The 26,043-nt window shown below is 41.6% G+C and overlaps 1 protein-coding gene across 3 annotated transcripts; it reads left to right on the top strand.

Moving 5' to 3' along the window:
• Positions 1-1,367: 1,367 nt before the first annotated feature.
• Positions 1,368-26,043, top strand: LOC115135687 (diphosphoinositol polyphosphate phosphohydrolase 1). Of its 3 annotated transcripts, XM_029670620.2 has the most exons (6): positions 1,368-1,647; positions 14,724-14,834; positions 21,547-21,591; positions 21,705-21,789; positions 21,912-22,097; positions 25,494-26,043. In XM_029670620.2, the coding sequence occupies exons 1-6, from the start codon at positions 1,549-1,551 to the stop codon at positions 25,496-25,498; spliced, it is 531 nt and encodes a 176-aa protein (XP_029526480.1). In that variant the 5' UTR covers positions 1,368-1,548; the 3' UTR covers positions 25,499-26,043. The 3 variants fall into 3 exon arrangements, with proteins under 3 accessions (XP_029526480.1, XP_029526470.1, XP_064882626.1); XM_029670610.2 differs by having other exon boundaries at positions 21,912-26,043; XM_065026554.1 differs by lacking the exon at positions 1,368-1,647 and adding an exon at positions 3,565-3,924 and having other exon boundaries at positions 21,912-26,043.

Raw genomic sequence — 26,043 nt, 5'->3', positions numbered from 1 at the left:
AACATAAAGCTGCTTTTACTGCAGAGGGAAAGCACAGACGGCCACCCAAAAAGGAGGTAGTAACACTATTCTGGTGTCCTTTTGTTGGTTACTGTACATTATCGCGGTTCCTCTTAAGATTGCTTATTACATGGGTTTTAGAACACTGCCTGTATTGTTGAGGTCTGCTTGTGAAAAATGTATGTTGCTGCCATGGGTGTGGTAGATATGACACTGAAATGGACTGTGCACATCCCTGTAGCATGTAGAAAGCTGTAATATTGTCCTCTTGTTGCTTTCAAGAGAAGAAAGAGCAGGGATACCAAGAGTCCTCTGAGGAAGAGGAGAAGGATGAGGAAGAATAGCTGTAACTTCTTTTTACAATCAGCACTACCTCATCATTCAATGTAATGGGCTTGCCTTCCAACCGCAGCCTGACTTACACCGTACTCATATATTCTCCATGGTGCCCGTTACGGTGGGGAAATACTTATACGATATTTAACATAGTCAGTAGTATGTAAATATAATAACTTTAGCAACTAGAACTCACCTTAGAATACTAATCCACAATTGAAAATTAGGCTCTAGTAATTTCTTTAATTTCATATTAAAGGGTAATATTTGGGGAATGTCCTCACCTTGGAGACGTTTCTTCGTCTGCTGTTCTCTGCATCTATGCACAAGGTACAAAATACTTCCCGAGTTTTGTGTTTAAACTGGTTAATATTTCACACTGTCTTTCAGAATTCATGCAAGACACTACAAAACATTTGAATCGTTTTTTATTACATCTATCTAATCTATTTTATTGTGGTCGCGGTCACATACTGTTCAGGCTGTCCATAACGTCACTATGAAATTGATGCATAAAACATAAATGAAACAAATAATGTAAAGCATTTAATAAATATATAATACTTTAGGCTAATCAATTTATTGCAACATTGAAGTATATTATTAGATATGCATAAATGGGCATAAGTAGCCGATAGAAATTTCCCACAAATGTTTTTTTTTTTTAAACTTGTTTGATCTTAGGTAAAAACCTACCAGGTTGCTGTCCATTGCCTGGTGTGCTGAAATATTGTCTGAAGTTTCGCGTGAACACACGTTGTATATGTTATTGTGGTTCATTTTACAAGCTCGGCGTTAACGTGCCATTTAGTCATTGGTATGAATTACAACCAAATATAGGATATCGGTCTGTTAATAGTCAAGGTGGTGAATTCTTCCAGCATCTCCATGAAATATATCAACAGAAACTAGCGTCATTAGCGTAAATTCTCTACTTCGTTTTGTTTTTTTGGCATTCAATATTGTATTCCTCAAAACAAGATACGTAATATCCTAATGCCACCATCGTTAAGATATGCCATGTTACGTTGTTTACGCAGTTATCTTCATAATGGCGACCGTGCTGGAGATGTGCTTATGCTTATGAAAATGAAGCGAAGAAGAAGTTATTTCTCATAAGAAAACGCCGGGGTTCCTCAAAGGAGGACTTTGCGTCGAAGACAGCGTCTTTCCCAGTGTTTGAATTACAGTTTTGGTCCATTGGTACCCGAAATGATGAAGCTCAAGTCAAACCAAACCCGGACATACGATGGGGATGGCTACAAGAAGCGGGCCGCCTGTCTATGCTTCAGGAGTGAAAGTGAAGAGGAGGTGAGGCCAAGGATGCTGGGGTGTAGGGTGGGCCGCAGTTCAGGAAAGCACAGATAACATGGTAGATAGATGTTTGTCGCAGTACATTTTTATTACTTTGCTAATTACGAAGATGAATTAGATAGCTAGTTAACGTTAGCTAACTATCTAACTGGCTGGTTGTTACTGGTTTTGGTTTGCTTTGTTGAATCAGCGACCACCCAGGGATAATTAACGTTGAGTTAGCTAACGGTAGCTAGCTAACTGTTTAGCTTGCTGGCAGCTATACTGAGTATGCTATTTATTCTTGCAGCTAACCAAACATTGAAGTTAGAAAGATTATAGCTAACGTCATTCTATTTTGTTAGATTGTTAGGTAACTGCTGGACACAGTCACCTAAGTTAGGTAGCAAGCTAGTGAACGCGTAGCCAGCAAACATTATTGCAACAACATATATTGGTAATCGGCTACTAGTTAGCTAACGCGCTAGCGAGACGTTATCGTCTTGCTAGCTAGCTTGAGCGCTAACAAGCACTACATGACAAAAGTATGTGGACGTCTCATTCCAAAATCATAGGCATTAATATAGATTTAGTTCTCTGGCTTTGCTACTAAGGCTTTTTGTTTACCTTTATTTAACTAGGCAAGTCAGTTAAGAACAAGTTCTTATTTTCATTGACGGCCTAGGAACAGTGGGTTAACTGGGGTGTTCAAGGGCGGAACGGCAGATTTGTACCTTGTCAGCTCAGGGCTTCGAACATGCAACCTCTTGGTTACTAGTCCAACGCTCTAACCACTAGGCTACCTGCCACCCCTCTACTGGGAAGGCTTCCCCTCTAGAGCATTACTAAGGTCGGGCAACGATGTTGGGTGATAGAGCCTGGCTCGAAGTTTGTTTTCCAATTCCTCCCAAAGATGTTCGATTGGGGATGAGGTTATGGCTCTGTGCAGGCCAGTTAAGTTCTTCCACATCTTGACAAACCATTTCTGTATGAACCTTGCTTTGTGCACGGGGGAATTGTCATGTTGAAACAGGAACCCCAAACTGTTGCCACAAAGTTGGAAGCACAGAATCGTCAAGAATATCATTGTATGCTGTAGCGTTAAGATTTCCCTTCACTGGAACTAAGGGGCCTAGCCCGAACCATGAAACAGCCCCAGACCATTTTTCCTCCTCCACAAAACCTTAGTTGGTACTATGCATTCAGGCAGGTAGCGTTATCCTGGCATCCGCCAAACCCAGATTCGTCCCTCGAACTGACATGGTGAAGTGTGATTCATTACTCCAGAGAATGCTTTTCCACTGCTCCAGAGTCCAATGGCGGTGAGCTTTGCGAGACACTCCAGCCAACTCTTGGCATTGCGCATGGTGATCTTAGGCTTGTATGCGGCTGCTCGGCCATGGAAACTAATTTCATGAAGCTCCCGACAAACAGTTATTGTGCTTCCAGAGGCAGTTTGGAACTCTGTAGTGTGTGTTTTAACCGAGGACATACTATTTTTATGTGCTTCATTACTAGGCGGTCCCGTCCTGTGCGCTTGTGTAGCCTACCACTTCGCGGCTGAGCCATTGTTGCTCCTAGAAGTTTCCACTTCAAAATAACAACACTTACAGTTGACCGGGGCAGCTCTAGCAAGGCAGAAATTTGATCAACTGATTTGTAAGAAAGGTGGTGTCCTATGATGATGCCACGTTGAGAGTCACTAAGCTCTTTAGTAAGGCCATCCTACTGCCAACATTTTTGATATGGAGATTGCATGGCTGTGTGCTTGATTTTATACACCTGTCAGCAGTGGGTGTGGCTGAAATAGCCAAATCCACTAATTTGAAGAGTTGTCTACATACTTGTGTGTGTGTATTGCTACTGCTAGTTAGTATCGTTCTGGTGATAATGGTAACATAAAACACTGACAATCAATGTTTTGCAGCATTTATCAATGGCTCAAAACTCATGTCAACTCGTGACATTAGAGCTAGCGCTAGTTAGTTAGCCACATTTACCAGATAGCTAGTTAGATATGGGCCTTGCTTAGATTGCCTAGAAGTTGGACTAACAACGAGTTATTTTACTCGACCGACCACTAGCTAACCGTGCTTGTGATCAAACTAGCTAGCTACCTACCCATTCAATATAACGTTAGCTAGAAAATAGTCTGATGTAGAGGTCGACCGATTAATCGGAATGGCCGATTTCAAGTTTTCATAACAATCTGTAATCTGCATTTTGGGACGCCGATTATATTGCAATCCACGAGGAGACCACCTGTTACGTGAGTGCAGGCAGCAAGGAGCCATGGTAAGATGCTAGCTAGCATTAAACTTATTTTATAAAAAGCAATCAATCTTAACATAATCACTAGTTAACTATATATGGTTGATGATATTACTAGTTTAACTAGCTTGTCCTGCGTTGCATATAATCAATGTGGTGCCTGAAACTGTGTCACTTCTCTTGTGTTCAGTGTAAGCAGAGTCGGGGTATATGCAGCAGTTTGGGGTCGCCTGGCTCATTGCGAAATGTGTGAAGACCGTTTCTTCCTAAAAAAGACTGTAATAAATTTGACAGAATTTTACATCATTATGACATAACATTGAAGGTTGTGCAATGTAACAGCAATATTTAGACTTAGGGTTGCCACCCGTTCTTTAAAATACGCAACGGTTCCGTATTTCACGTCTCCTTCACGGCCTCCTTCACGTCTCCTGATGTACTGGCCTGTCTCCTGGTAGCGCCTCCATGCTCTGGACACTACGCTGACAGACACAGCAAACCTTTTCTTGCCACAGCTCGCATTGATGTTCCATCCTGGATGAGCTGCACTACCTGAGCCACTTTTGTGGGTTGTAGACTCCGTCTCATGCTACCACTAGAGTGAAAGCACCGCCAGCATTCAAAAGTGACCAAAACATCAGCCAGGAAGCATAGGAACTGAGAAGTGGTCTGTGGTCACCACCTGCAGAACCACTCCTTTTTGGGGGTGTCTTGCTAATTGCCTATCATTTCCACCTGTTGTCTATTCCATTTGCACAACAGCATGTGAAATTTATTGTCAATTAGTGTTGCTTCCTAAGTGGACAGTTTGATTTCACAGAAGTGTGATTGACTTGGAGTTACATTGTGTTGTTTAAGTGTTCCCTTTATTTTTTTGAGCAGTGTGTAACATTTCATACGGAAAGAAGTATGTACAATAGGAAAACGATATTAGCAGATCTTATCGCGCGCACATACACGAATTTCCAAGTCTGTGTCCCTGTAGTAAAACTCATATTTCTTACCTGTTTTGGAAGAAACCAGCCTGAAACCTTGAACAAAAACTACTGACACCCAGTGGAAGCCATAGGAATTGCATACTGGGAGCTAGTTTGAATTATTTCCCTATATGTTCCATTGGAAGCGCATGGGCTCTCAAAAGAAAAATAATTCTGGTTGTTTTTTCTTTGGATTTTTCTCCTACCATATCTATTGTGTTATAGTCTCCTACATTATTTTAACATTTCTACAAATTGCAAAGTGTCTTCTTTCCAATGGTACCTATTATATGCATATCCTGGCTTCAGTGCCTGAGCAACAGGCAGTTTACTTTGGGCATGTCAGTCAGGTGGAAATTGAGAAAAAAGGACCCTAGCTCTAACAAGTTTTAAAAGGAACCACAAGCTTTCATATGTTCTCATGTTCTGAGCAAGGAACTTAAACATTCGCTTTTTTACATGGCACATATTGCGCTTTTACTTACTTCTCCAACACTGTGTTTTTGCATTATTTAAACCAAATTGAACATGTTTCATTATTTACTTGAGTCTACATTGATTTTATTGATGTATTATATTAAGTTAAAATAAGTATTATTTCAGTATTGTTGTAATTATCATTATTACAAATAATTTTATAAAAAAATAGCCGACTATTCGGTATCGGGGTTTTTGGTCCTCCAATAATCGGTATCGGCGTTGAAAAATCATAATCGGTCGACCTCTAGTCTCCAGCCACCCAAGTCATAGCCTGTTCTCTCTGCTACCGCACTATAAGCAATGCCAATGAACCAACAGGACCCCAAACAGCTACCCCCAAGTCATAAGACTGCTAAATAGTTAGTCCGGGAACTGAATAGGATAACTATTTAACTATCTGCATGACCCTTTTTTGCACTAACCTTTGACTCATCACATCCGCTGCTTCTACTGTTTATCTATCCTGTTGCCTAGTCAGTTTATTCCTCGTTACAGTGCCTTAAAGTATTCACACCCCTTGACTTTTCCACATTTTGTTGTAAGTCTGAATTTATAATGTATTACATTTAGATTTTGTGTCCCTGATCTACACACAATACCCAATAATGTCAAAACCTCTCTCATCGTCACTCAATGCCCAGGTTTAACTCCCCTGTATTCACATCCTACCATACCCTTGTCTGTACATTATGCCTTGAATCTATTCTTCTGCACCCAGAAACCTGCTCCTTTTAATCTGTTCCGAACGCAGTAGATGACCAGTTCTTATAGCCTTTAGTCGTACCTTTATCCTACTCCTCCTCTGTTCCTCTGGTGATGTATGGGGTTAATCCAGGCCCTGCAGCGCATAGCTCCACTCCCATTCCCCAGGCGCTCTCATTTGTTGACTTCTGTAACCGTAATAGCCTTGGTTTCATGCATGTTAACATTAGAAGCCTCCTCCCTAAGTTTCTTTTATTCACTGCTTTAGCACACTCTGCCAACCCAGATGTCCTAGCCGTGTCTGAATCCTGGTTTAGGAAGGCCACCAAAAATCCTGAAATTTCCATCCCTAACTAGAACATTTTCTGACAAGATGGAACTGCGAAAGGGGACAGAGTTGCAAAGTTCTGTCATACTATGCAGATCTGTGCCCAAACAGTTCGAGCTTCTACTTCTAAAAATCCACCTTTCCAGAAACAAGTCTCTCACAGTTGCCGCTTGTTATAGACCACCTTCAGCCCCCAGCCGTGCCCTGGACACCGTATGTGAATTGATTGCCCCCCATCTATCTTCAGAGCTCGTACTGTTAGGTGACCTAAACTGGGAAAGCTTAACACCCCGGCAGTCCTACAATCTAAGATGGATGCCCTCAATCTCACATAAATTATCAATGAACCTACCAGGTACAACCCCAAATACGTCAACATGGGCACCCTCATAGATATCATCCTGACCAACCTGCCCTCTAAATACACCTCTGCTGTCTTCAACCAGGATCTCATTTTATTTTTTATTTGACCTTTATTTAACTAGGCAGGTCAGTTAAAAACAAATTCTTATTTTCAATGACGCCCTTGAGTGCCTTGTTCAGAACGACAGATTTATACCTTGTCAGCTCAGGGATTCGAACTTGCAACCTTTCAATTACTAGTCCAACTCTCTAACCACTAGGCTACCCTGCCGCCCCAGGATCTCATTGCCTGCGTCCTTAATGGATATGCGGTCACTGTCAAACATTCCCTAAGACACTTCAGCGAGCAGGCCTTTTTAATCGACCTGGCCTGGGTTTCCTGAAAGGATATTGACCTCATTCCGTCAGTAGAGGGTGCCTGGTTATTCTTTAAAAGTGCTTCCCTAACCATCTTAAATAAGCATGCCCCATTCAACAAATGTAGAACCAGGAACAGATCTAGCCCATGGTTCACTCCAGACCTGACTGCCCTTGACCAGCACAAAAACGTCCTGTGGCATACTGCATTAGTGTCGAATAGCCCCCGCGATATGCAACTTTTCAGGGAAGTTAGGAACCAATATACACAGGCAGTTAGGAAAGCAAAGGCTAGCATTTTCCAACAGAAATTTGCATCCTGTAGCACAAACTCTAAAAACTTCTGGGACACTGTAAAGTCCATGGAGAATAAGAGCACCTCCTCCCAGCTGCCCATTGCACTGAGACTAGGAAACACTGTCACCACTGATAAATCCACGATGAACAGCCCTGCACCCCCCACAGCAACTTGCCCAAGCCTCCCCATTTCTCCTTCACCCAAATCCAGATAGCTGATGTTCTGAAAGAGTTGCAAAATCTGGACCCCTACAAATCAGCTGGGCTAGACAATCTGGACCCTCTCTTTCTAAAATTATCCACCGTAATTGTTGCAACCCCTATTACTAGCCTTTTCAACCTCTCTTTCTGAGATCCCCAAAGATTGGAAAGCTGCCTCGGTCATCCCCCTTTTCAAAGGGGGAGACACTCTAGACCCAAACTGTTTCAGACCTATATCTATCCTACCCTGCCTATCTAAGGTCAACGAAAGCCAAGTTAACAAACAGATCACCGACCATTTCGAATCCCACTGTACCTTCTCCGCTATGCAATCTGGTTTCCGAGCTAGTCATCGGTGCACCTTAGCCACGCTCAAGGTCCTAAATGATATCATAACCGCCATCGATAAAAGACAATACTGTGCAGTCGTATTCATCGACCTGGCCAAGGCTTTCGACTCTGTCAATCACCACATTCTTATCGGCGGACTCAACAGCCTTGGGTTTCTCAAATGACTGCCTCGCCTGGTTCACCAACTACTTCTCAAACAGAGTTCAGTGTGTCAAATCGGAGGGCCTGTTGTCCGGACCTCTGGCAGTCTCTATGGGGATGCCACAGGGTTCAATTCTCAGGCTGACACTTTTCTCTGTTTACATCAATGATGTCGCTTATGCTGCTGGTGATTCTCTGATCCACCTCTATGCAGACGACACCATTTTGTATACTTTTGGCCCTTCTTTGGACACTAAACACAACTCTCCTTCCGTGGCCTCCAACTGCTCTTAAATGCAAGTAAAACTAAGTGCATGCTCTTCAACCGATCTCTGCCCGCACCTACCCGCCCGTCCAGCATCACTACTCTGGATGGTTCTGATTTAGAATATGTGGACAACTACAAACACCTAGGTGTAAACTCTCCTTCCAGACTTACATTAAGCATCTCCATTCCAAAATTAAATCTGGAATCAGCTTCCTATTTCGCATCCTCCACTCATGCTGCCAAACATACCCTCGTAAAATGTACTATCCTACCGATCCTTGACTTCGGCGATGTCATTTACAAAATAGCCTCTGACACTCTACTCAGCAAATTGGATGCAGTCCATCACAGTGCCATCCGTTTTGTCACCAAAGCCCCATATACTACCCACCACTGCGACCTGTATTCTCTCTTTGGCTGGCCCTCTCTTCATATTTCTCGCCAGACCCACTGGCTCCAGGTCATCTATAAGTCTTTGCTCGGTAAAGCTCTGCCTTATCTCAGCTCACTGGTCACCATAGCAACACCCACCCATGGGCACGCGCTCCAGCAGGTATATTTCACTGGTCACCCCCAAAGCCAATTCCTCATTTGGCTGCCTTTCCTTCCAGTTCTCTGTTGCCAATGACTGGAACGGATTGCAAAAATCAATAAAGCTGTAGACTTGTAATCTCCCTCACTAACTTTAAGCATCAGCTGTCAGAGCAGCTCAAAGATCATTGCACCTGTAAATAGCCCACCTAACTACCTCATCCCCATATTCTTATTATTTTTTTTTGCTTCTTTGCACCCCAGTATCTATACTTGCACATTCATCTTCTGCACATCTATCACTCCAGTGTTTAATTGCTAAATTGTAATTACTTCATCACTACGGCCTATTTATTGCCTTACCTCCCTAATCTTACCTCATTTGCACACACTGTATATAGATTTTTTTTCTATTGTGTTATTTAAGTTTATTTACTTCAATGTGTAACTCTGTGTAGTGTTGCTTTGCTTTAATATGTCCAGGTTGCAGTTGTAAATGAGAACTTGTTCTCAACTGGCCTACCTGATTAAATAAAGGTCCAAATAAATCAAGTGGAATTATGGTTTTAGAATTTAAATGTTAATTTATTAAAGTCTTGAGTAAATAAGTATTCTACACCTTGTTTATGGCAAGCCTAAATAACTTCAGGTGTGTAAATTTGTTAAAGTTGCATGGACTCTCTCTGTGTGCAATATGGTGTTTAACATGATTTTAACTACCCCATTTCTATACTCTACATATATAATTATATGGAAGGTCCCTCAGTCAGCAGTTAATTTCAAACACAGATTCAACGACAAAGACCAGGGATGTTTTCCAATGCCTCGCAAAGGAGGGCACCTATTGGTAGATGGGAGAAAATAATCTGACAATGAATATCCCTTTGAGCATGGGGAAGTTATTAATTACACTTTTTGATGGTGTCTCAGTACGCCCAGTCAATACAAAGATACAGACGTCCTTCCTAACACAGTTGACGGAGAGGAAGAAAAATGCTCAGGGATTTCACCATGAGGCCAATGGTGAATTTATAAGAGTTATAGGAGAAAACAACTGAGGATGGATCAACAACATTGTAGTTACTCCACAATTCTAACCTAAATGACAAGAGTGAAAAGAAGGAAGACTGTACAGAATAAAAAATATTCCATAACATGCATCCTGTTTGGCACTAAATAATACTGCAAAAAATGTGGCGATTAAGTTACATTTTTGTCCTGAATTCAAAGCATTATTTTTGGGGCAAATCTAACACATCTAGTACCACGCTTCATATTTTCAAGCATGGTTGTGGCTGCATCATGTTATAGGTATGCTTGTCGTTGGCAAGGACTAGCACGTTTTTTAGGATAAAAAGGAATAGAGCTAAGCACAGGCAAAGTCCTAGAGGAAAACCTGGTTCAGTCTTTCCAAAACGCTAGGAGACAACTTTCAGCAGGACAATAACCTAAAACGCAAGGCAAAATATACACTGGAGTTACTTACCAAGACGACATTGAATATTCCTGAGTGGTATAGTTAGTTTTGACTTAAATTTGTTTGAAAATCTATGGGAAGATTTGAAAATGGCTTTCTAGCAATGATCAACAACTAACTTGACTGAGCTTGAAGACTTTTTGAAAGAATAATGGGCAAATATTGTACAATCCATGTTTGCAAAGCTCTTTGAGACCCAGAAACACTCACAGCTGCCTAAAAGTGATAAAATGTTACTTATGGGGTTGAATACTTATCTAATCAAAAATGTTTTTGTTTTTTTTCATTACAAAATATATATATATATATATATATATATATATATATTTAAAAAACTTTGACATAGTATTTTGTGTAGATCGATGACAAAAAAAAATTAAAAATCTATTTTAATCCCACTTTGAAACACAACCAAGTTGAAAATGTCAAGGGGTGTGAATGCTTTGAAGGCACTGTATGTACATATCAAGCTCCATTACCTTGTACCCCGTGTATATACAGTTCCTTCAAAGTATTCGGACCCATTGACTTTTTCCACATTTTGTTACATTATAGCCTTATTCTAAAATGGATTAAGAAAAATCCTCAGCAATCTACACACCACCCTACAAAGCGAAATGTTTTAGAAATTTTTACAAATGTATAAACTTATTAAACAGAAGTATCTTATTTCCATACGTATTCAGACCCTTTGCTATGAGATTGAAATTGAGCTGAATTGCATCGTGTTTCCATGGATAATTATTGATGTTTCTACAACTTGATTGGGGTCCATCTGTGGTAAATTCAATTGATTGGGCATGATTTGTAAAGGCACACATCTGTTTATATAAGGTCTCACAGTTGACAGTGCATGTCAGAGCAAAAACCAAGCCGTGAGGTTGAAGGAATTGTGCATAGAGCTCTGAGACAGGCTTGTGTCGAGGCACAGATCTGGGAAGTGTACCAAAACATTTCTGCCGCATTGAAGGTCCCCAAGAACACAGTGGCCTCCATCATTCTTAAATGGAAGAAGTTTGGAACCACCAAGACTCCTCTTAGAGCTGGCCGCCTTGCCAAACTCAGTAATCGGGAGAGAAGGGCATTGGTCAGGGAGGTGACCAAGAAACCGATGGTCACTCTGACAGAGCTCCAGAGTTCCTCTGTGTTTGATGGGAGAACCTTCCAGAAGACAACCATCACTGCATCATTCCACCAATCAGGCCTTTATGGTAGAGTGGCCAGACAAGTCACTCCTCAGTAAAAGGCACATGACAGCCCGCTTGGAGTTTGCCAAAAGGCACCTAAAAACTCTCAGACCATGAGATACAAGATTCTCTGGTCTGATGAAACCACGATTGAACTCTTTGGCCTAAAGGCCAAGCATCATGTCTGGAGGAAACCAGGCCCCATCCCTATGGTGAAGCATGGTGGTGGCAGCATGCTGTGGGGATGTTTTTCATCGGCAGGGACTGGGAGACTAGGCAGGATCGAGGCAAAGTACAAAGAGATCCTTGATGAAAACCTGCTCCAGAGTGCTCAGGATCTCAGACTGGGGCGACGGTTCACTTTCCAACAGGACAAAGACCCTGAGCACACAGCCAAGACAATGGAGTGACTTTGGGACAAGTCTCTGAATGTCCTTGAGTGGCCCAGCCAGAGCCCGGACTTGAACCCGATCTAGCACCTCTGGAGAGACCTGAAAATAGCTGTTCAGCAATGCTTCCCATCCAACCTGACAGAGCTTGAGATGATCTGCAGAGAAGATTGGGAGAAACTCCCCAAATTCAGGTGTGCCAAGCTTGTAGAGTCATCCAAGAAGACTCTGCTGTAATCGTTGTCAAAGGTGCTTCAACAAAGTACTGAGTAATGGGTCTGAATACTTATGTAAATGTGATATCTGTTTTTTATTTGTAATAAACTTGCAAATATTTCTTAACCTCTTTTTGCTTTGTCATTATGTGGTGTTGTGTGTAGATTGTAACAAAATGTGGAAAAATCAAGGGGTCTAATTTAGTGATGCACCGATATGGCATTTTTGGCTGATACCGATATCATATATTTTCCTTACCAAAGGAAATGATACCGATATTACATTTTGTTCGGCCTTTTAAACATTCTAGTATAGTTAACACACACACATGGACACAGCGGTCTAAGGCACTGCATCTCAGTGCAAGAGGTGTCACTACAGTCAATGGTTCAAATCCAGGCAGTATCACATCCAGCCGTGATTGAGAGTCCCATAGGGTGGCTCACAATTGGCCAAGTGTCGTCCGGGTTTGGCCGCCATTGTAATTAAGAATTTGTTCTTAACTGACTTGCCTAGTTAAATAAAGGTTACACACACACACACACACACTGACCAAAAAGCCATTTTGCTGGCTTTTACTTATGTCCCCATCACCAGTAAAACATAATCAAAACCTATTTCTTTCACTTACTTGCTGTGCTGTTTTGTTGTTCAGTCGTTTCATTCTCAACCAGGATTTCTATGGAACGCCGTTTGGGTCTTTGTGTGTCACATATACTATTTAACACGATTTGACGTGTCAAATAACATTTTTTGATGTGTCAAATAAGCTTGTTGATCAATAAGGACCTGAATATGATTGCACGTCACATAACAATTTAACGCGTTCATTAATTGTTTAGGTAGTTATTACAAATTGATTACACTATGACTCGTATTTAATTTGTCAAAAACGATTAATCGATACGTATGCAATGATGCTGGTAAAGTTGTCTCGCGCACCTACAGTGGTGGTCATTTAAATTTAAAAAAATAAAAAAAGCTAGCTCATGGATGCAAACAATGTTCTTCCCCAAAAACATAGCAAAACGACACCTGTTTCAGTAGCTATATAGTTAGCTGGCTAACTATATAGCTAGGTGTTATCTAAAATAACCCTAATTTATTAGACAGTTCTTATTTGACTAATGGTGGTCGGACCCATCTATGTGAAGCTAGCCACAATTAGGATTAGCCACAACAGTGGACTTTGCGGTTAGCCTTCAAAATAAAAGTACGGCATAATTATATTTATATTCATTTGCGTCACTGTCAATGACACTTTTATTTCGAAGGCAAACTGCAAATTCCACTATTGAGCCTAATCCTTATTGTGGCTAGCTTCACAACACAACGCGGTTCGGTCGAGCCTCACTAGCCAGATGAAGATAGCTGGCTGCTTATAATGTTTGCTTTTTGCAACAGGGTTAAGTAGCTGGCAAGCTAAGTTAAATTTCAATAGGCGAACAACAAGTGGCAACCTAGCTAATACTTACTCACAAGGGTTCCTAAATCATTGCTAAGAATAATAAAAATGAGTGCAGTTTCTACTGGTCATTGTTTTCAGGCTGGTTGTATTGGTGCTAGCTACGTACCCCAGAAGTTGAGATCGAACAAATTACGCTTTATTACCAACGCGATATTGAAAACACATCGTTCGGGGCTGGTGTTTGCTTGTTTGCAGACTTTTTTGCTTTGACAGTGCTACTGTATCTTTTTTGACATGCAAAGATCCAAACGGCGTTCCATAGTATGTATGTGTGGATGTATGTATGTTGTGAAGCTAATAGCAGTGACGCTATTACTGTGTAACTGCGGTAGGCAACACCTAAAAAATAGTGCACTTAGTGTGTGTACTGGTGCTCGACCAGTCGCGAAAGCCAACATCACTCACGACAGAGAGCGGTTGATTGTCAAGGGCAATGAAATCCATTATCTTGGCTTTAATGGATTTCGCCTTTGAGTTGTCTCACTGAAATGTTCATACTCTTTCAAATGACTGCTCGACTTGACTGCTCGATCCACACAGCAGTCATTGTAGGCTAAGTTAGGAACGCTGTGTTGCGCTCCTAGCGCAACATTTTACATGGCGTCATTACGTCATGTGCATACCTATATAACGTAGGTACGTCAGCTTTGACATCGGTTTGGCACATCGGCGTTAAACTAGACATCGGCTGATAAAGATGTTGGCATTTTTAGCTAATATCGGCCGATTCTGTGATGTTCACCGATATATCATGCATCCCTAGTCTAAATACTTTCCGAAGGCACTGTAGCCAAGTTATCGTTACTCATTGTGTATTTATTTTAGACTTTTATGTGTTATTACTTTCTATTACTCTATGCATTGTTGGGACGGGCCCATAAGTAAGCATTTCACTGTTACTCTACACCTATTGTTTATGAAGCATGTGAAGAGAATACAATTTTATTTGATGTGTTATTGAGGATATGTCACCTGTAATTTGAATAGGATTGAGGTGTTGTCTTTCAACTGAGTAGAGAAGTTGTCTCAAGCAACCTGAAACACTGGATTTGATTGATGGTGCTCAATGCTGTATCGTCTTTTTCTGCAGGTGCTGTTGGTGAGTAGTAGTCGTCATCCAGACAAGTGGATTGTCCCTGGTGGGGGGATGGAGCCAGAAGAGGAGCCCAATGTAGCAGCAGCACGAGAAGTCTGTGAAGAGGTTTGTTTCTTTCCCTCTCATTTCATTGACCTTAGCTTATTATTCAAACTACATTCTCACACTGTTCAGGGAACTTGTGGTGTTTTTCATAGGTGGTTATGGATATTAGAAATGGTCTCTTTGTTTTAAGTGTGGCTTTTTGGGTAGACAACCTCAAATGTTTTTCTTGCAAATCACACCACTCAATTACAGTATGGTATTTGCTGGAATGGCAACCAGATATTAAACTGAGATTTGCCATTGTGACTACTGTCATTGTCATACTTTGAAAAATAACACATTTGGCCTGCCATTATTGGTCCCATGCTGATTACCTTGATAAAGCTTGTGGAAACATGGCTATTGAGCTCAACATAGGGATGGGTGATATGGCCAAAGAATCGCTAAATAACCATTGTTGTACAGTTAAAGGTCAAATATACTGCATTTCAAACAGTCAGCAATAATGTAGCGATTTCAGGGCTTTACGTTGTACGCCAATGCCGCGCGTGACAAACTGAGCAATCATTTTCGAGACTCAATGTTCATTGATACTCCCGTTTTAGTGTTATCTGCTATGTGCGCGATTTGACCAGTTGAGACGTACTGTAAAAAGGGTGTCGTTAGGAAGGTTAACTTCTCTATTACAGGTTCTAAATAACAGAACCTGTAATAGGTTCTAAATGTTACGTTTTTACCCTGTTATTTAGAACCTGACGGACAATTATAAAAGCTCAAACCAAGTTTATTCAGACAAAGACATGTTTCCACCAGTGGTAGTATATATATACCCCAATTTGGGTGGAGCATCCTCCTTCCCTCTAAACATTAAATCTTTATTGTTAGGCAGGAAATTAAGTGATGCGGGCAATGAACCCTTTCCTTCTCCCTTACTGTGACCTGACCTGACATTGGCCCCCATTCCTCACTAAACCACATTTCTCCACCCTTATCAGTGACTGCAACCATGTGATTGCCTTTCCTTTACTCATTACAATTCCACGCTTAATTGACTACCATATACATTCCTCCTACAGATAACCATTCACTTCTCGTGTAGAAACCAGAGTCTGGCACTCCTCATTGCCTTAGAATACTTGATAATTAACAATATTTCAAGTTTATGAGTCAGAACCCATCACAGTAAAAATGTCTCAATGTGTTTCAGTGTCCATATGACCAACTATGTTGGACCAAACTTCAAATGCAAATAGCGAATTGAAACTGCTTGTCAGAAAGGAAGAAGTGATTGCTCATCTTTGTAGTGAGTGGCAGGGGGAGGGGCATGTGTGTGAGTGTGTAAACAGAGGAAGAGGTGACATGAGAGGTTTCACTCTCGCCAAAATCATTACGTTTCTATAGGTTTATTTTGGACCTAAGCTTAAGCTTTTGGACCTAAGCACCTCGTCATTACACATATACACATCTCTGGTGTAAATGGGAAGGTGCACACAGCACAGAAGGAGTGAAGGAGACAAGCCCAAAAACCTGAGAACAAGCGGACATATACCATCATAAAAACGGAAAATAGCAAAACCCTGATTCTTGCGATACGGGCGTTTGAAATATCACACAAAACATACATTTGAAAAACATACATTTGAATTAAAGTGATATATTGCACAGAACTAGCTCAACACATTGTTATTTTGATGTTGGTCAAAGCACATTCACTGTTAGCACTTATCCCGAGCCCTGCTGGGCAGAGCAGTTGGTCTTGATCATACTCTGTTTATGTGTACTGAGAAAGCACATCCACAGTAAGCACGCAGCCAAGACTCGTCTCCCAGAGTCATGTTACACAGGAGTGTTAAAAGTGCCAAAGGGCGCATACTGAAATTAAACACTGCCCTTTACACAATGCTGTGGCTGCAGGCCAGACAACCAAGCCACAGGCCCAACTCATGCTCGGAAGGAAGGAAGGAACATGTTTCCTCTTTCTATGGAGATCATTTTTGTTTGTTTACATAATGAAGCCTATTCTGTACTAATCACTATTTTAACCATGATGATTGAATATGTTCATTTAAGATTGATTTATTTTTGCCCACTAGGGGGTAAAGAGGGTTTCTCTGTTGCCAAGTAAGTGTCTCTTCAACTAAGGCTTAGGTTCCAGAAAATAATTTGATAACTTAGCTTTCTGAGATAAGCGTTCCAGAAATCATAGCCTACTTACAAGATTGCATGGACACTTTGAAAGCCTGTAGACTATATGCAGGGCTCTAGACTAATATTTTCCCCTGGTGACCAACTTTTTCAGTTGGTGGCACCAGCCTAGGATTTGGTCGCACCCCCCCAAAAAATTGCAGCTTCACGCAATAGAAAAAATAAGTAATCATGTTCTAAAGTAATTCACAGTGCTTTATTAAAGCTAGAATCTTTCTTTGAAACAATGTCACCCCACCACATCAATTAGATTTGCTCACCACCTGCGTCCTCTCTCGCCTCCTTTTGAAAAAGGTCAAAGTTAATCAATGAGAGTTGGCGAGGAGAGTGGAAATGCTCTTGCTTGAAATGAGACTGTCCTTCTCCACTTGGGTGTCATTCGGCAAATGACGTTACAGGGATGGATCCCAAAATAAATGTGTAAAGTGCTCAAAACAAATTAAGCTAGTTGTGCAAGACATTTTATAGATAAAACAATAAGTAGCATATTGATTTTAAATGTGTGCAGGTTTTTCTCTGAGAAAACAAAAGCTGATTCGAAGGGGGTGTGGCAGATTTCAAAACTCTTCTGCGGTAAGATAAACATGAGTATCCTCAATGAAAGGTGGCTATTAAGGTGGGCAGGACAGTCATCCATTTGCCTACTAACGATTTGACACACTCCTCAACCACTTATATTTTACTGTTAACATAGGGCTCCAGAATTTTATTTTAGTCAATAGAGATGGATTTACCTACATCTTTATGTGCACTAACAGGTATCCTAGGTTAATTTTGTTGGGGCTAATTCACCACGGAGTAAGTGGAAACTCAAAACACATTGGCTAGATCGCTAACCTTAACCTCTACGGGATCGGTGTGTGTCTGTCCCCCCACGGGAAGCTCTATCTCGCCATCCATTTGGCAAATCTGACCATAATTTTATCCTCCTGATTCCTGCTTACATGCAAAAATTAGAGCAGGAAGAACCAGTGACTAGATAAATAAATAAGTGGTCAGAGGAAGCAGATGCTAACCTACACGACTGTTTTGCTAGCACAGACTGGAATATGTTCTGGGATTCCTCCGATGGCATTGAGGAGTACACCACATCAGTCATTGGCTTCATCAATAAGTGCATCGATTATGTTGTCCCCACAGTGACTGTACGTACATACCCCGACCAGAAGCCATGGATTATTGACAGCATCCGCACTGAGCTAAAGGCTAGAGTTGCCTCTTTCAAGGAGTGGGTCTCTAACCCGGAAGCTTATAGGAAATCCCGCTATGTCTTCCGACGAACCATCAAACAGGCAAAGCAGAGATAACAGTCTATGACTTCAAGTTTCTTGGTGTCCACATCACCAACAAACTATCATGGTCCAAACACACCAAGACAGTCGTGAAGAGGGCACACATTTTCCCCCTCAGGAGACTGAAAAGATTTGGCATGGGTCCTCAGATCCTCAAAGTTCTACAGCTGCACCATCAAGAGCATCCTGATTGGTTGAATCACCGCCTGGTATGGCAACTGCTCGGCCTCCGACCGCAAGGCACTACAGAGTATAGTGCGTACGGCCCAGTACTTTACTGGAACCAAGCTTTCTGCCATCCAGGACCTCTCTTCCAGGCTGTGTCAGAGGAAGGCCCCAAAAATTGCCAAAGACTCCAGCCACCCTAGTCATAGACTGTTCTCTCCACTACCGCACGGCAAACGATACTGGAGTGCCAAGTCTAGCTTATTGATGAGCTTTGAGGGCACTATGGTGTTGAACGCTGAGATGTAGTCAATGAATAGCATTCTCACATAGGTGTTCCTTTTGTCCAGATGGGAATGGGCAGTGTGGAGTGCAATAGAGATTGCATCATCTGTGGATCTGTTAGGGTGGTATGTAAATTGAAGTGGGTCTAGGTTTTATGGGATGATGGTGTTGATGTGAGCCATGACCAGCCTTTCAAAGCACTTCATGGCTACAGACGTGAGTGCTAGGGGTCGGTAGTCTTTTAGGCAGGTTACGTTAGTGTTCTTGGGCACAGGGACTATGCTGGTCTGCTTAAAACATGTTGGTATTTCAGACTCAGACAGGGTTAGTACGTGTCCTGGTAATCCGTCTGGCCCTGTGGCCTTGTGAATGTTGACCTTTTTAAAGCTCTTACTTCGGCTATGGAGAGAGTGATCACACAGTTGTCCAGAACAGCTGATGCTATCATGCGTGTTTCAGTGTTGCTTGCCTCGATGCGAGCATAGACATAATTTAGCTCGTCTGGTTGGCTCGTGTCACTGGGCAGATTGTGGCTGTGCTTCCCTTTGTAGTCCGTAATAGTTTGCAAGCCCTGCCACATCCAACGAGTGTCTGAATCATACGACACCGGCTCCATCTTAGTCCTGTATTGATGCTTTGCCTGTTTGTTGGTTCTTCAGCGGGCATAGCGGGATTTCTTATAAGCGTCCGGGTTAGAGTCCTGCTCCTTGAAAGAGACAGCTCTACCCATTAGCTCAGTGTGGATGTTGCCTGTAATACATGGCTTCTGGTTGGGATGTGTACGTATGGGCACTGTGGGGACGACGTCAGCAATGCACTTATTGATGAAGCCAGTGGCTGATGTGGTATACTCCTGAATGCCATCGGAAGAATCCCAGTACATATTCCAGTCTGTGCTAGCAAAACAGTCCTGTAGCTTAGCATCTGCGTCATCTGACCACTTCCGTATTGAGCAAGTCACTGGTGATTCCTGCTTTAGTTTTTGCTTGTAAGCAAGAATCAGAAGGATAGAATTATGGTCAGATTTGCCAAATGGAGGGTGAGGGAGAGCTTTGTACGCATCTCTGTGTGTGGAATAAAGGTAGCCTAGAGGTTGTTGTTTTTTACATTTAACATACTGGTCGTTAGCGAGTTGGGTACTAGCAACACATCAGCCCCATTCATGTACAGAGCGCATAGGAGGAGATTACTGTGACTCAACGGTCACATGGAATTTGACGGTGGTCATAACTGCCGGTCACCACAACAGCCTGACAGGATGCTCTCTGGTACATCTGTAGAAGTTTGTGAGGTCTGAACTGAAAGACATAGGAGCAGGTTAAGGGTTATGCATAGTACCTTCTATTAGTGTCCACAGCCAGTCATCCAGTTAAACGACCTGACACGATGGAGGCAGCTCTACGGCTCATGGAATGCAGCTCTACGGCTCATGTTCTTCACTCATGTTCTCATTATGATATGGACAGGGTGGCCATTTTGAGTAGAGGTGGTTGAGGTTTGCCAACGCTATCCAAACCCTGCCTATTCTCCAGTCACCCCAGTGCTGGTCTTCCCCATATGATCTGGTTGGAGGCATGAAGGGTGTGGGATTGATACTGGGGTACATACTGGTATATATTCACTATGGAGTCCAAGTTTATTAATAGGCTGAAACTGAAACTAGAGGATGCCAGCAGTACGCACCAGCAGCCAAAGCCTATTACCAATGGGACCTGAACCTGCTGGCACAACCATCAGGGAAAAACATGGCCTTCCAAGGCAGTCTGCAGTTCTTTGGACCACTGCTCTGGAATATACTGGACTTATCCACACGGCAGCTAGCTAGCTAGCCAGCAGCTAGCTAACTCAGTAAAAATGCAGCTAGCTAGCACAAAAGAGCTGTACACAAATCTAGTAGGATATGTGAGTGTCATTTTGTATTTATGAAGGCCTGATTCATGCATTCTCTTCTGAACAGTTGTTGAGATGTGTCAGTTACTTGAACCCTGAAGCATTTATTTTGGCTGCAATTTCTGCTGCTGGTAACTCTAATGAACTTATCCTCTGCAGCAGAGGTAACTCTGGGTCTTCTTTTCCTGAGGTGGTTATCATGAGAGCCAGTTTCATAACGCTTGATGGTTATTGCGACTTCACTTGAATAACTTTTAAAGTTCTTGAAATTTTCTGGATTGACTGAACATGTGTTAATGGCTTTAACCAAATAGGGCTGTCTTCTGTATACCACCCCTACCTTGTCACAACACAATTGATTGGCCCCAACTCATTAAGAAAGAATGTCCAGAAATGAACTTATTTGTCACAGCTGTTAATTGAAATGTATTCCAGGTGACTACCTCATGAAGCTGGTTGAGAGAATGCCAAGAGTGTGCAAAACTGTCAAGGCAAAGGGTGGCTACTTTGAAGAATCTCAAATATAAGATATTTGTTTAACACTTTTGTTCACTACACGATTCCATATGTGTAATTTCATAGTTTTGATGTCTTCACTATTATTCTACAATGTAGAACATAGTACAAATAAATAAAAACCCTGGAATTGAGGTGTTAACTTTTGACCGGTACTGTATATAAAACACCATTTGCTGTGAACCATGACGGGTAGAGGTACTGGTGTGTACACTTTATTACATTTTATAGCAGGACAGTTGTGTGAAGGATGTTTTATCTAATGGCATATTCAGGACATATTGTAACACACAAGCTACACACACCTAATGAATCGATTGCCACAGTGACACAGACTCTTAAGATTGAAAGAGTTGTGTTTTTAATCCTTAGATAGGATTTTGTTTTGATTCGCTTCTTTGTTTTTTGTTGTTCCACAGGCAGGTGTGAAGGGGACTTTAGGTCGCCTAGTTGGAATATTTGAGGTGAGTTTATGTTATGACATGCTTAGGCATGCTAAAGATTGTTTGGGAGTGGAGAGAAAATATGGACTTTGTTCTGAAAACATAAATAAAGGTCAAAACTGTCTATCTTACAGAACCGAGAGAGGAAACACAGAACCTACGTCTACATTCTTATTGTAACTGAGGTCCTGGAGGATTGGGAGGACTCAGTGAACATTGGTGAGTGGCTTTCATTTCAATCTGATTATACTACATTGTTTGAATTCTGGTTATAGATGCCTCTCATGTCTGTCTTTCTAAACGTGTGCCACAATGGTGTCTGTTCTTGTCCCTTTTAACAGGGAGAAAAAGGGATTGGTTTAAAATAGACGATGCAATACAAGTGTTGCAGTGTCACAAGCCTGTGCAGGCCACATACTTCGAGCCTCTCAAGGATGGTTGCCTGACCAGCAACGGGACGCCCCTGGTGGCCACGATAGGCGGAGACCTCTCCCCCACCTACAACATCAGCCAGAGCTCCGTGTCGGGTATCAGATAACTAAAACACAACCCCAGGAGCTCTTGCCACCACTCTCCCTCTTACTACTTTTTTTTTTTTTTGTCTCAACATAACATGGTTTGCCTTGCCAACTCATTTGTGCCAGAATTGTGGTGCAGACTTGACAAGGGTTGAGTGAAGATTCTGAAACAATTTGGAAATGTAATTTTTGACCCCTTGTTCGTTTCGTTTTAATGAAAATTTCATGAAGCATCCCTCACTCCCTCATTCTCCTACCTTGACCACACCCTTAGTGTGGTGTTTATTGAATGCAAGAACTACTTTTTACTGTTGTGATGTAAAAGTGTATACTTAGTGCTTAAGCGCAATGCTTTCAGTGGTCTTTTTAATGTCTCCTCTTTTGGTTATTGTCTGTGTATGATTGTGCCCAAGAGCGTGTTTTCCCTCTGTTAAGGATAGGAAATGTTCTGTGCATCTGAATAGACAGTTGTAGGAAGTGACTTGTTTTACATGAGCGCTGGCTATGTTTTGCACATTGGGGTCACCTGATACAGATTGTGCAGCAGGTAGTCTTTGGTGGTAACTAAGTTCTTTTGAATTCTCATTTAGCTCCGCATTGTGGTTCTTGGTATTAATATCTTGCAGGTTTCATCAGAAAGACGAGGCCCTTTTCCCCATTTGACCCGATTCTTCAAGTAGCCTATACATTTTCCCTTAGTCTGGAAGCTAGCTAGCCATTTCAATATTCACTTTTAGGCAGAAAAAAAATATATAGAAAGAATGTCTACTCAACTAAATATGTAGCACAGTCCCCATTTTGGTGAGTTAGCATTGAGAGTTTACCCTGGTGTTCTACCCAATAGACAGAGACCCTTTCTTTCTCCACAGTGTCTTTACCTACATAACGGTCTAGTAGTCTGTTAGTAGTGGTTCACTACAGACACCGAAACAGTAAGAAGACTCCCCCCCCACCACCGACCAAAATGTAATAGTTTATCATTTATAATGGCATGGTGTGAACAACTGCAGTCTTCCTCCATTTATTTTGTGCCATCCATGGACTGACAATTGCCTTCACCCAGCACACACCACCTTTTTATCCAATTTTCAGATTCTCACCCCTTACTTTAACCTCTTTTATATCAGATGTTTACATTGCATTCATAACATTTTATTTTTCACTTAAACAAGCACCGTATATTTGAATAACATAGATTTTTTTTGGGGGGTGGGGGTCAGTAAAAAATGTTTTACCCTTTTTAGTATTGAATCTGCATCCCCAAAACAAACACCTGCTTGATATTGAAAGTAATTGAATCTAAAATGCTGTCTTTGGCTAGATGCAGAACAAACAAACAGCCTTGTACAGTTTGAGACCTTGTTTTTAACATGTAAAAATGCTTTTGAATACTATTATTTTTTTCTTAAACATCTAGCAAATCTCTAGCCAACCTGCTATACTTGCCTTAGATGTGGCATGGAGCAGCTGGCTCAATACTGTGAAACTGGAGGCCCTGTAGATAGCATGTAAGATGTTTTTATTGTAAATTGTTTATTTCTGTATAGATCAAAGGTGAGTACAAATGACAAAACAGTTCCTCTGATGCATTTGTGAGGGCTATATTTTGCTCAGCCATGGCTATAGTTGACTCGATCCCTAAACAAAGGGTGGCGTTGGCTTTGTAAGGTTTGTTGACGAGTTGCTTTGATACACAGTACATGTTAAGGCTGAAGAACAAGTAAATGTTGCTAGCTTTGTCTTGGGAGAGTGAAGACCCTATTTATCATGAATGATATAAGCAGCAGAGATGCCTCAGATGTTCTACAAAGACCAGAGGCTGAGGTGTAATAAAGTGAAGTCCATCATAGTTGAATTGTTAACATACAAAATTGAGGGTTTCCACTGGGCTAAATGCTGTTTCCAGACCACTACCATAGAGCTTTTGTCATTATCCTAGTCTTCTGACAGAACCAACTCTTATATGTATTATCTCTTCTGCCCTGTCATTGTTGCAGTAGCTCATCATTCGCCCTCCAAAATGAACATTATATACACTCCGTGGTCAGTTTATTAGGTACACCACTCCATTCCTGAAAATAGTTGCTCCTCCAGTGTCACGTGGCTTGCTATTGTTATAAAAAGGAGGCATCCGGTTACCGGATGGGCACAGATGGGCTAATGCGGCAGATGACCACCCGGGTTCCACTCCTATCAGCTAAAAACAAGCATCTCCAGTGTGCATGCAATCACCAACATCACCTGGTCAAATGAATCCCGGTTCCTGAGTCATGCTAATGGCAGTCAGGATTTTACATAAGCAGCATGGGGCAATGGTGTAGGGGATGTTTTCCTGGCACACGTAAGGTCCCTTGGTACCAATTGAGTAATGTTTACATGCACTGAAGAATAAAGGTTCTGGAGGCAATGGGGTCCGACCCGGTACTAGATGGGTGCACCTAATAACTGGCCACCGAGTGTGTTGTCCCCAATCCCAGACTCAAGGTCTATTCTATAATGTAAGGGTTGAACTAAATTGGTGAGTGGATTACTGATATCAATAGAAATGTTACTTTGAACCATTTATTGCTTTTTTATAAACTAGGTGGTTCAAGCCCTGAATGCGGATTAGCTGACAGCTGTGTTATACCAGATTTTATTCCACAGGTACAACAAAACATTTTTAACTGCTCTAATTACATTGGTGACCAGTTTATAATCGCAATAAGGTAACTCGCGGTTTGTGATATATGGCCAATATACTATGGCTAAGGGCTGTGTCCAGTCACTCCGTGTTGCGTCGTGCGTTTAAGAACAGCCCTTAGCCGTGGTATATTGGCCATATACCACACCCCTCTGGCCTTATTGCTTCATTAAATGAGCTGCATCGAAAGGTGTGGGGGGCTAAGTCTTGGAACTGTCTAGTGGAAACCAATTTTTCCAATACCACCTTAGCCCAACAGAGCAGAATCGATTCAGGCCTATTATTGAATTTTGTGGTCAGCCTCCCTTAAAGTCCATTTTCTTTATATGATAACGAGCTATCAATCAAATTAGAGATGGAATTGGAAAATCTCTGATAAAGTAAAGGGGTTCTATTCAAAATGGGCACAAGCGAGGGCAATGAATGTGGATATCCATATGTAACAGCCGATGAATGACCACTTGTTCTTTAACCTGTTTGTACTTTTGTCAATTTTCTTGTGTTCCTGACAAGATATCTTGTACATACTAGCTAAAGCAGCACTTATAGCTAGATACACTTACTGACTAAAGCATAAGGTTTATATTTCCCCTTTCCTTCCATCTCATACATAGTTGTTAATATGAAAGTTGGGTTTAATATTTCTCATTAGGAAAGGGGTAAGTACTGTATAAATATACCCTGCTTGAGTCCTTTAAGAAATGCATTTCTCTCTTCCTTAGGATGATTTCACACAGCACGCAGTGAAAGCCAGGAGTGGATGTAGGCATTTTAAAAGGCTCAAATGCAGCCTCTGCTCAGATAGGCCTCCTTGGTCCTTCACCGGAGTGATGTAAAAACCTGCCTATATCACACCACCTAGTGGTCAGGCAGTATTCTGCAACGCATGTGAAACAGTTTTGCCTCAGTCAGGGAATGTCCACTTGAGGATTCTTGCATTCTCAGCAGTATTTGGATAGTAACAGCTTGATGAATTTTCTATTGGACCATCCTGTAGGAGGGGTAATACGCCCTTGCTATATACAAATTGATAAAGCAAAATCACAATCAGATGGGATTCAGTGAAGAAAGCTATTTGGGCTACCTAAAATGTAAGAGTGCATTTCCCTAAGTGAAAGCCCTTGACCTTCCCTACATATTTGTAGTAATTGTTTTCTCCAAAGTGTACGTCACTGGAATATTTACTATTGTCATTTGGGACTGTGAAAAACCAGTGAGAAGACTGAAGATTGTAATATAAATGTGCCAACAAATAAACACCAGTATTTCAGA

This window comes from Oncorhynchus nerka, linkage group LG2 (assembly GCF_034236695.1).
Source record: "Oncorhynchus nerka isolate Pitt River linkage group LG2, Oner_Uvic_2.0, whole genome shotgun sequence".
NCBI classification, from domain to species: domain Eukaryota; kingdom Metazoa; phylum Chordata; class Actinopteri; order Salmoniformes; family Salmonidae; genus Oncorhynchus; species Oncorhynchus nerka.
Note: the sequence above shows the minus strand (reverse complement) of the source record. Positions and strands in the feature narration are given on the sequence as shown.

Excerpts from the sequence above, each read along its gene's own strand:
- LOC115135687 (XM_029670610.2), top strand. The coding sequence starts at position 1,549 with ATGATGAAGCTCAAGTCAAACCAAACCCGGACATACGATGGGGATGGC. Across the intron at positions 14,835-21,546 it reads CACGAGAAGTCTGTGAAGAG|GCAGGTGTGAAGGGGACTTT; the intron begins GTTTGTTTCTTT and ends GTTGTTCCACAG. Across the intron at positions 21,592-21,704 it reads GCCTAGTTGGAATATTTGAG|AACCGAGAGAGGAAACACAG; the intron begins GTGAGTTTATGT and ends TCTATCTTACAG.